General features: G+C 44.9%; 2 protein-coding genes across 3 annotated transcripts; one reads left to right on the top strand and one right to left on the bottom strand.

Annotated features, from left to right (window-relative positions):
* Positions 1 to 1,896: 1,896 nt before the first annotated feature.
* Positions 1,897 to 3,825, top strand: LOC127313514 (uncharacterized protein At2g34160). Its single transcript, XM_051344007.2, has 5 exons — positions 1,897 to 2,174; positions 2,513 to 2,561; positions 3,238 to 3,300; positions 3,384 to 3,448; positions 3,549 to 3,825. Exons 1-5 carry the CDS (start codon positions 2,058 to 2,060, stop codon positions 3,651 to 3,653), a joined length of 399 nt encoding a protein of 132 aa, XP_051199967.1. The 5' UTR covers positions 1,897 to 2,057; the 3' UTR covers positions 3,654 to 3,825.
* Positions 3,826 to 4,627: 802 nt separating this feature from the next.
* On the bottom strand, positions 4,628 to 8,832 carry LOC127313517 (adenine nucleotide transporter BT1, chloroplastic/amyloplastic/mitochondrial). Of its 2 annotated transcripts, none has more exons than XM_051344008.2 (4): positions 8,675 to 8,832; positions 7,289 to 7,971; positions 5,501 to 5,662; positions 4,628 to 5,423 (listed from the first exon to the last, which is right to left on the bottom strand). In XM_051344008.2, the coding sequence occupies exons 2-4, from the start codon at positions 7,907 to 7,909 to the stop codon at positions 4,956 to 4,958; spliced, it is 1,251 nt and encodes a 416-aa protein (XP_051199968.1). In that variant the 5' UTR covers positions 7,910 to 7,971; positions 8,675 to 8,832; the 3' UTR covers positions 4,628 to 4,955. The 2 variants fall into 2 exon arrangements, with proteins under 2 accessions (XP_051199968.1, XP_051199969.1); XM_051344009.2 differs by having other exon boundaries at positions 7,289 to 7,966; positions 8,675 to 8,824.
* Between the last annotated feature and the right edge of the window lie 1,799 nt (positions 8,833 to 10,631).

A 10,631-nucleotide genomic window follows, 5' to 3' on the forward strand; every position in this document is an offset into this window, starting at 1 on the left:
GACTAATTGGTTGGCCAGTTCCTACACTGGTCGTTGGCGAGATCCCAATTAGCATCGGTAGACAGATAATCCTCGCGCTTGTTCAAAAGAAACTGACATCCGATCAATAACACTGTGACAGTACATGAAAAATTGAACGTTGAACATTCTGACAGGAAAATAACACTTTATGGCTTCATGCATTGCAACACATGATTCAAAGTGAGTGGTACATGCGTTTGGCTTTCAGAGGAATAATTAGCATCAGACTGGAGAACGGAGACTTCACTAATTTATCTCCAGCCCTCCGGTACATGATAGACTTCCCAATAATAAATTCACAATGCTACTCTTCAGGTACAAGTAATCCGTTTTGTATTCACTTTTATAGTGCTTCCGTTGTAACTTGTAAAACCTCTTCTTTTGCCTCTGTTTTATATATAAAAAAAAGCTTTTACTGCGTGATGTTTGAAGCTTTGAGCTGCAGATGCATTATAAAAGATTTCTAGACCGTCGATTTATTTCTCGAGATTTACGTTTGCAGTGGTAGATGGATAAATAGCTCTCTCTTCTCATTTTATCCAAATCTCAAAGCAAAACAGACCGTAACGGAAACACCCACACACATATGTATAAGTACAAAAGTATTTTCGATTATAAAATCAAAATTTGCTGGTTCCTAGTACTACCATTTAAGCAGTACTTTTTTTTGACAAATAAAGAGTACTTAGTTGTAGTACTTCCTACGCCTGGGGCCTGTCTCCGCCTCTGCATGTGACATGCCAGGTCATGATTTTTCTAGATAACTCTGTAGCTTCTCCGGCCAACTGTGAGCTGAACAATCTGCCCAACTTTTCCATGAAGAATTTGAGGCAAAACAATTGGAGGCAAGACATGGAGGGGATTACCCGGAAAAAGTTCCACCCTTTCTAGGTTGTCGAGATTGGTGTCTGTCAAAACTTCCGCTCCCGATCTGGGCTCTTGGCTCCCCGCGCGGTGGCTAGGGGAGGAACGCCGCGTCGGGCTCGCCATGGTCAATGCGGCTGCTGTTGGGGGCACCATCGAGGTACTGTCCTTCCCCCTCCTCCTTTGACCCCGGGTGAAAACCTAATCTTGGATTATGCCGCGGTGGTGCTGTGGCGTCGCTCCCCTTGCTGAAGGTGCGGCCTTGGGGTGCTTGAGTGGGTGTGGGTGTTTGATGTGCGGTTGCAGGTGTGCCAGTGTTTTCTCCAACGTTCTCAGCAGCTTCGTCTCTGACGTGTTCGATATCCGGCCCGCTGAGGTGCTTCTCGATGTGCTTGGCCTGGCGCTGCTTGCTTGGTTTGGTCTACTTCGGTCCTCACCAACAGTCTGCATCCAGGCTCAGGGGAGCGTTTCCATCGGCCGATGGTGCGGTGCCCTTCGAGCCAGGGCGAGGAGGCAGGGAGCCTTCTTCGACGATGGACTGGATGTGGTTGTTGTGCAACTACCTTGTGTTTCTCCCTTGTCAAGCCACACAGGCCGGCTCCCTCTTGAATTCTTCGGCACTAGGTTGCAGATAGCTGAAGAGGACTATGTTGTTGCAAGTTGTTCTTCAAGTATTTCTGGTGTTTGCTTGTAATTTCGTTGTGTTGTAAGCTGTTCTTTAAAGCTGGACTTTGGCCTTATGTTTAAAAAATTACCCGCAAAAAATAGAGGGATGGAATCGCCTCAGGAGTCAACACCGGGAGTTCTGTGTAGATTTTTTTTATTTTTTTTGAGCTTCGAATTCTGTGTAGATCCAAGTCTGTCCAAGGCTTGGCCCACGACTGACGAATCTTTCAGGATACCGGCCCACTTGGAAAGCCCGATAGTGGGCCTCGTCGGGCTCGGGCCCGAGTTCAGTTGGACCCCAACACGAACTGCCTCCCAGTCCCATATAACCCAGCCGACCCACAGGATAGGGCTTCGCCGCCGAATCCAGCGATATCTATTTTTCTTGCGTCCCGGTCCCCAGATTCCGACTTTTTCTAGTTTTGGTGCCTTGCTCCTCTCGCGCGGCGGCGGCGGCGGAGGGTTTGCTCTTGGGAGTTAGGGTTTCGTGTCGGGGGAGGAGCGAGATGGAGGAGGTTACCGAGGGCGTCAAGAACCTGGCCGTGACGGAGCCGCACAAGAAGAACCGGATCCAGGTCTCCAACACCAAGAAGCCGCTCTTCTTCTATGTCAACCTCGCCAAGGTGAAAGATTCTGTCAGATTTATTCCCCCGTGATTGTTGGTCTGTCTTAGACGATTAGTAGGGATTGCTTCGAACCGCCGTCGTAGTTTTCGGTCTTAAACCCTGACAAGTTGCCTTTCAATCCTGCCTGCCTATCTATCATGTGTATTAATTTAATTGCAGAAGGTATTTTTATTGGAGTACAGTAAATTTTCTGTATTTTCTTTCCGTTGTTAAATTTACGGGGTTTGCTGGTCTGTACGGCGTATATTATTTTGAGGGCATCGAGATTTAGCTTCGTGTGTGCTGGTTTTGGTAAATCCCCGAGAGCTAATGTTGTTGCGGTGGTGATTTTGCAGAGGTACATGCAGCTGCATACCGAGGTGGAGCTCTCGGCCCTCGGCATGGGTAAGCTCCCACGCCCTCTTGGATGATTTTAACTGTTATTGGTATACTAGGCTACTAGCCATTCGTAATTGCTGCTGGGTTTCTGCAATGAAGCACACATGTTGGTTGACTTCATCTTAGAACCGATTGTCTAGGCCCTTTAACATTTGACCGTGATGTGCAATGAATTGTTTGTAATGTCATGTTTGGTAACATAACAACTTTGTTGGCAGTCATCTGATTTTGCCCCTGCTGATGGTTGACTGGTAATTCCTTGTGTCCTTTATGAAGAAGGGTCAGGCACTAGTGCAAGCATTTATAATTCTGATGACTTCTCAGAATTAACAAGATTGGACAGTGTTGTACCTTATTCGCATTTGAGATGCCATATTGTTACATGAGTAGTTTTTTATATTCAAGTGCAGCTGCAAATTGCCATGGTTTGATCAACTTTGTTGCTTTGGCTGCTGTTGATGTTCCTGTATGTTGATCGGGATTCTCTAGGAAACTATATTGTCAAATATGCATCCCCGTAACATCAAAAACTAATTTGTGATTCTGCTGTTTATCTGGTACACTCAGACGTTAAAGCTTGTTAGTGACACTTGTATTCATCTTGTGTTATTCCACTTGTCATGCTCATTGATCCTTTGCTATGCTGCTTCTGAGCTGATTAATTTCTTGTTTATCCTTTCAGCCATCGCCACTGTGGTGACTGTTGCTGAAATCCTGAAAAATAATGGCCTTGCTGTTGAAAAGAGTAAGATACATGTTACCTTGTTGTTTGTAGATCATGTTCGCATTTTTCTCCTCTCTAGTTACTCAATCAAATTGGCTTTGCAGAGATCATGACATCAACTGTTGATGTCAATGACGAATCAAGGGGCCGCCCCATGCAAAAGGCCAAGGTTAGCTTTCTTCCTAATTCCAGTGAGCAATTCTAATGTAGCAGTGTTTGAGAATTAGTAGGTTGTTGTTTGCTCATCCTTGGAACTGTTGACATGCCAGATTGAAATAGTGCTGGGCAAGACAGAAAACTTCGATGAGCTGATGGCCGCTGCTGCTGCCGAGAGGGAAGTTGCAGCTGCTGAGGAGGGCGAGGAACAGAGCTAATAAACTATCTTGGGTCGCTGTTGTAGCTTAATTTAGTACCTGCTTTTAGATTATGTGTTCTATCTCTTGGCCTGCAAGAGAAGATACACTTGTGTAATCAAAGAGCTCTGCTTATTTGATTCGTTTGAATAGTAGTTTGTTGTCTTCATGGTATGCTGGTTGATCTGCTTCATATTATATCGTTTGAATTGTTTGTTTCGTGTCAGACTTATGTTCACGGCATGCCATGTAAGATGCATTTGGTTTAAGGCTCAGAACCCAAAGGTCATGTCTTAAAATTTGTAGACTGGCACAGCCAAAGATCGTGTTACTGAACCATTAAAAAACTAGTCTCAGAGATCTTCTTTCTAAATTCTGGAAAATTAACTGGTATCCCATCATAATATGTGTAGTATTCGACTATGCAGCGTTGTTTGTTTGCTGATCCTGTCATACGCAAAAGATGGAGATATTTGATGAGTTGTGGAGGGAGAGGAACTGAGCTAAATGAAGTATTTGAGCCGCTGCTGTAACTTAATTTTAGTACCTGCTGCTGGGTTGTGTGGTTTTCCCTTCGCCAGCTCTGCTTATTTGAAAATAGTAGTGCTACGTAGTTTGTTACTCCCTCCGTCTCACTTTTAGGTTATGCTACTGGGTTGTGTGGTTTCTCTTCGCCAGCTCTGCTTATTTGAAAATACTACAGTGCTACAGTTTGTTAAGTATTATTTTCATGTTTGTCTCTGTTTATGCCTGTGTGTGTAAAGATATATACACTAGATTTTCAGGGGTTGGTTTAAAAAAAGGTTTTCAGGGTAAGAACCCAAAGATCATCACGGTTCAAAACCTGAAAGTCATCACAACCCAGAGAAAGCGTTTTTGGAATCTGGAAAATCAACAGTTCCAAAGACCTTGTTTATGAATTCTGGCAGCTTAATGACACAAAATCATGAGAAAGCCACCAGAATAACTCATCTGTACTGATCGACTCTGCAGCATACTGGCATTTTCTGTAAATATTGCATGGTGTGCCTGGGAGGCAAAAATACCGAGAATTATTCATGGTAATAAAACAGAACAGAACCGGTAGAGAAGCAAAGTATGACAAAACTGCTTCCGCTAGTCAGAATATTGTTTATGGACTTCAACTCAAAACACAACTAATGGAAGCCAAAACTTCATCTAACAGATATCTCAATTATCTTGCACCTAAATTTCTAATGAGTCAATCATCCAATTTTGTTTTCTTAGTAAAAAAAAGATAGATTTCATCATCCTGCCTCTTCTTAAAGATTCACCCATTTCTTCAAGCGCACATGCTTCACTCTACTCCTCAGCTTCAACTAGTATCTTCTTGCAGGCTTCGTAGCACATGAAGGAGATCCCCGCCGCAGGCATAAGCTTGATGCAGCTAGGTCCAAGCCCCTTGTAAAGACCGCCGACCCCGTCCTTCTCCATTATGCAGTAGAGTGCATGGAACACGTTCTTGTAGATCTGCCTCCCGCCCACTGCACCGGCCTGCATTTGCTTGCGAGCTACCTCAAGGGGGAAGGTGGCGGTGCTCGAGATGGCACCTGCAGCTGATCCAATCAGGAGAGTTGCAATGTTGCTGATTTCCTCCTGCTTGAATGTCTTCCTGTAGAGCTTCCTCAAGGTGTCATACGCATAGTAATTGGTCGCGGCGTACGGCACTACTCCTATCAGACTCGGTGTCAGACCACGGTAAAGCTCTGCGGGGCCTTCCTCTTGTACAATCTTGACGAGACAATGGAGAAAGTTGTTGTAAACATCTTTCTGCAGAAGCAAGTAGAAGTCAGGTGAGCACAAAGAAACATCACTTCTGAACGTTCTTGGCAAAGAGTTATATTCACCTCTATAGTCAAACGGGTCTTGATCAATTCCAAAGGATATGTGCACAATGTTGAGCTGACTCCTGCAAGTGCTCCAGCAACAAGTGATGGAGGGAAGGGAGTCCTAGGGGACTCATCAGCCTTTGGAGTAAGGAATTTTTTGGCTGTGTCAAAAGCAAATAGCTGCATTTGGATGGAAACAGATCGATCAAATTAAGATGAGTGTCATGTCCGTATAGGCAAACCATAGCATGTTTGATCCCTTATTACAAATATTAGACCTTCTATTATATTAAATTCATAGCAGAAACTGTAAAATCCAAAAGAAACTCATAAGCAAAAAAGGAGAATTGGGCATGGAAAGTCGCACAACTAATTACTGTGTAACACTTAACCATGCAGTCTCATAATCATAACAACCAAACACATTTCGTTACCAACACAACAAGCAAAGCAATTGCTCTACAAGTATATTTTCCACAACAATCGGTATTTGCCAAGCCAAGTTTATACAGTAATCATGTCCTGTCATCTAGAGAGTGTCTAGTGAAGCCTATAAGGGCATTTGTGAACAGAAAGAGTGTGCACATAACATTAAGACAAAATATAACAAAGCAAACAGCTGCAGTTCAGCTAATCATTCAGATTAGGGAGTAAAACTAATAAAGGGGATATAAACAGAAGCTAAAAGTGCTGCTAACAGTTTGATTTTGCTAAGAGTCTCAGGACCACCAGATACTAATTTCAGAGGACAGATCCTTGATCACAACAAAGATGAAACTCAATTGTAACCAAATGTAAGAAAACATCAACGCCAGTAAGATGAACCCAAACTCCTTTCCAGAATGTGTGTGTACAAATTACATAAATCATTATACCTACTCCATTATTGTTACAAAGTGCAGCCTGGGTGCTGCGTAACGCTGACTACAAAGTGGTGCTCCCCCATTATTGTTACGGCCCTCCTTCCACATGAAATTTGCTGCATCTATTAGCAGAGTGCATGGATTTCGAGTCGAACGACTAGTCGACGACTAGTTCATGAGTCGCATTTGCAAGGCCAACTCGGCCAGTCGACTTGACTCATTTGATGCATCGATCGACTAGTCTTGACTAGTCCCGACTAGTCCAGGTTTGTGAGTCGGTCGACTTAAAAAATGACCCCACATGTCATGATTTTTTCCATTCTTTCCTCCCCTCCCCATTTTGTAACTACTGAATCAATATAGAATATGCATTCTGGCCAGATCTTGATGATAGATTGAAGCTGCAATGTAATCTGTGTGGCAAAAAAGTTGGTTCTGGGCCTTATAGGATGAAGAAGAATCTTGCTAGGGGTTTACAGTGGTCAATATGTGCACCAAAACAACCCCTACAATTCAAGAAGAGATGCATGAATTGCCCAGGCTTTCCCCCATTCCCATGTCCCCAACCTTATATTATATCCTACATTATACATATTAGTATAATATTAAACATGAGTCTTGCTGAGTCAAGACTAGTCTTGACTAGTCTCCGAGTCGCCGCCCCAGAACGACCCGTCGACTCAAAATCCATGGCAGAGTGGAAGATGTTTTAAGATATTAGCTAGCATAACTTCTTGTTCTAAGTTTGCCCCACAATTAACATCACCGCGAAGTGTAAGAAATAGCACTCAATGAACACAACTGGCAGTGAAGTTGATACCCTAGTATAATGGCTAATAAGCGAAGAAGCTCAATAGCATCATTACACCACACGATACATTTCGGTACCAGGACACCTCCTAGGAATAGCAAAATATAACATAAACCGAAAGCAACAACTTACCTCAATCGCCTTGCTTGGAGCAACACGGATAACATTCACGAAATTCCCACGGAACAGCCCCGTCCACCCCTCCGTCTTCATGATGGACTGGAACACCTCAGTCATGGAGTCCCCATTGCTCCCAACCATCAGATGCGTCCTGATGGTCTCCAGCGGCGCCACGCAGGTCCTCGACACAGCCCCCGCAATAGCCCCACTAACGAGCCGCCTCAGATGTGGGTTCCCAATCTTGATCTTCAGCTTCAGCCTGCGCTTACCGGCCTTCTTCCTGGCCTTGCCATCCACCACGTCCTCCCCGACAGGCTCAGCCACGTTCGGAAACCCGACCGCCGAGGAGACGTACTTCATGCAGTGGTCCGCGAAAGGGATCTTGAACTCCTGCTCTGCCGGGCCGGCCGCCGCGACTGCTGGGGCGGCTGTTGAGACCTTGAGGCTGACGCTGGCGAACAGCCCGCCGTGCGCGGGGGAGAGGAGGCCGTCGTGCAGGCTCAGCGAGCAGCTCCTGTCCTCCTGTGAGTCCCAGGGGAACCGCAGCTCCGGGATGGCCCACGTGTTCTTGTTCTCTGTGGCCAGCCTGCAGTTCTTGGTCTTGGCCGTCATCGCCACCATCGTCGCCGCCATGGCTTGGAAAACGGTTCTGCCTCAGATTCCAAATGCGGGATGGAGGTGGATGGCCGCCTGCGCTGCATTGACGGTCACAAGAAATGAGCATATTCTGAGCCATTCATCTATAAAAAATGGACATCACGAATAAATCCGAACCCTCTCCGCTACCAATAAGTTAGCGCACAAGTGAAGCCGTCAAAATTCTTGGTCTCGATTGGCTCTCACTGACTACAATCATGTGCAGATCAGCGAGGGGCAGACTTAAACAAGGTGAGTGCGGGTTCAGTTGAACCCCAAAACTTATTTGTCTGAAGATACACTGCCGCTACAAAGAGATGGGTTGGAAAAAATGTTTTGGCTAAGTCTTCAAACGCGGGACGAAGGTGTATGGCCGCCCAAACTGCATTGACGGTCATAACAATGAGCATATTCTGAGCCGTGTTTGTCTAGTAAAAAAATGGACAGCACGAATAAATCCGGACCCCTCTCCGCTACCAGTTAATTAGCACAAGTGAAACCCTTGAAATTACAGGTTTTCATTGGCTAATTAGACTCAGTGGCTATCATCATGGACAGATCAGTGAGGGGCGGACTTAAACAAGGAGGGGAGTGGGGGTTCAGTTGAACCCCAAGATTCCTTTTTTCTGAAGATAAAGTGGCACCAGAAATATACGCCGGCGCCTTGAGGATTTACATTTGGTTTGCCTGTTTGGATTCGATTGGGCACGGCAAATAGAAGCCTAGGAAAAAATAACGAGCGAGCGGCTAGGGCTTCCTTACCAAGGACCTGAATCGCGCCTCCCGTGGCCGCCGGCAGCCGCAGTTGGAGGAGCCCGTCCGTTCGAAGATGTCAGCCGTGCTCCGGTTGGAGGAGTGGGGGTGGGGGGCGGCGGCGAGGTGGAGGGGGGGCGGGGGTTGGTGCGGCCGGAGGAGCACTCCTTCCTTGTCCGGCCGCCTCCTTGTTTGTGAGGTAGGAGGCAATCCCTTTTGGGATTCCCCGAGGGCTTTTTGGCTCGTCTGCTCCATTTACCGGACTGCCCCTGGCCAAGCAGCAGGGGTCCGAGGGCAGTTTCGTCAGTTTTTGGGGCATTGACACGGGTCGTGTGGACCCGGTTGGAGCAAGGCGCGTAATTTATTCCCGTTTTTTAGAGGACGGGAATCGCCTTGTTGTGGGCGCGCAGCCTCAGCCGTTCTTTGCTCACGTCCGCGCACTGCAGCTGCACTCGGCCTCCACCCTTCACGGGCCGGACTAGGAAAACATATTTTTCGTTTTGGGGAGGAGAACATGGCAACAGGTAAGCAATTGGTGATGGCCTGTTGGGCTGCCATTTTTATTGGCCAAGATAACACGGTCTGGCTAATTTTTTAGCTAACTTTTTTTGATGCGAAATAATACAATTATAATTGGTACCGAAAGTGTCTTTCGCTCTCGAACTCCAGTAAACTCTTTCTTCTTAGCAAATTTAAAAAATCTAAGTTACAGAAAATTAGGAAAACAAATCTACACATGGTCAATAATGTAACTACAAGCATGCAAAGTACAAATCTGATAAAATTTGGAGATTTGAAAATACACACCTAGATCCACACGTTTCTCATTTTTTATGTAGCCTAAAATGCGCGTTATTCGAGATTGGTATTTCGCAAGTTCGTGGGATAAATCGTTGACTACGTCCAAAAAAAAATCAATTTTAGTTGAAACTCGTAAATGCAAATTTTCATATTTTTAAAACAATGTGATCACTGGTGGCCGGGAGCCAAAAATATCCACTCTAATTTATATATGCATATGTTGATTGATTTATTTATTTTATAGCCGCATAACTTTTTGTGGATGTTTTGACTTCATGAATCAAAATGCTACATATAACAGTCTCATGTCCATTCTTCCCTCATACTACATGATTGCGTCGATTTGGTTCTAAGCTCCCTTATGTATGTGCAGATGTGATCTAAAATTCCATAAAGTTTGGTGAGATGATATTGTATTTTTAGGTTGTGCAAAAATGACAAAATTCTGGTTCTAACTAGAAACAAACTTTATTTTGATTCCTTATTTCTGTACTATTTTGATGTACTTCCTCCGTTCTAATTTAGTCAATATTTTAGAAAAAATCGGACAAATTAGTACTACATTTATTAGTACTACTTTAACCAATCCAATGTGCAATGAAAGTTTGGACGCACTTGTATTTGTTTTTGCAAAAGAAAGTTTTAGGATAAGGTTTCAATTATTTTCTTCAAAACTAGCTCTATCCTCTGGGGGCACTTTTCGCTTTATGGCGCTTGTTGTTTCTTGCTAGTGTAGGGCTGGAAAACCGTAGGCCCCTGCCGTGCGTTACACTTGTCCAGAGCAAAAGGTGGGGGATTATTGTGCGATGACGCGACAACAAACTAGGCAGCTGAGCATGGTTAGTTCGCGACCAAATCCACGTCAAGCTGCAGGCCGAGGCAGTGAGTGATCCAATCGCATTTCTTCGGACAAACGCTAGACTGACTTAATTAGCACGCTGAATAAGAAAATCGGAGCACTTGTTTTCGCGCGACCACAACGAAGACCGCCCAGGGTGCGTGTTCCACTGATGTGGCTCCAGTATTCTGTAAATCAACATTGTGTCGATGAGTATATCTTGTGCTATGTGTAATGGGATACGTTCAAAAGAAAGGCTACTTAGCAAGTTAGCAGTTCCAACTATGGAAAACCTCAAATGATTGGGGTAAACATAAGGAACTAAGA

This window comes from Lolium perenne, chromosome 7 (assembly GCF_019359855.2).
Source record: "Lolium perenne isolate Kyuss_39 chromosome 7, Kyuss_2.0, whole genome shotgun sequence".
Classification (NCBI taxonomy): domain Eukaryota; kingdom Viridiplantae; phylum Streptophyta; class Magnoliopsida; order Poales; family Poaceae; genus Lolium; species Lolium perenne.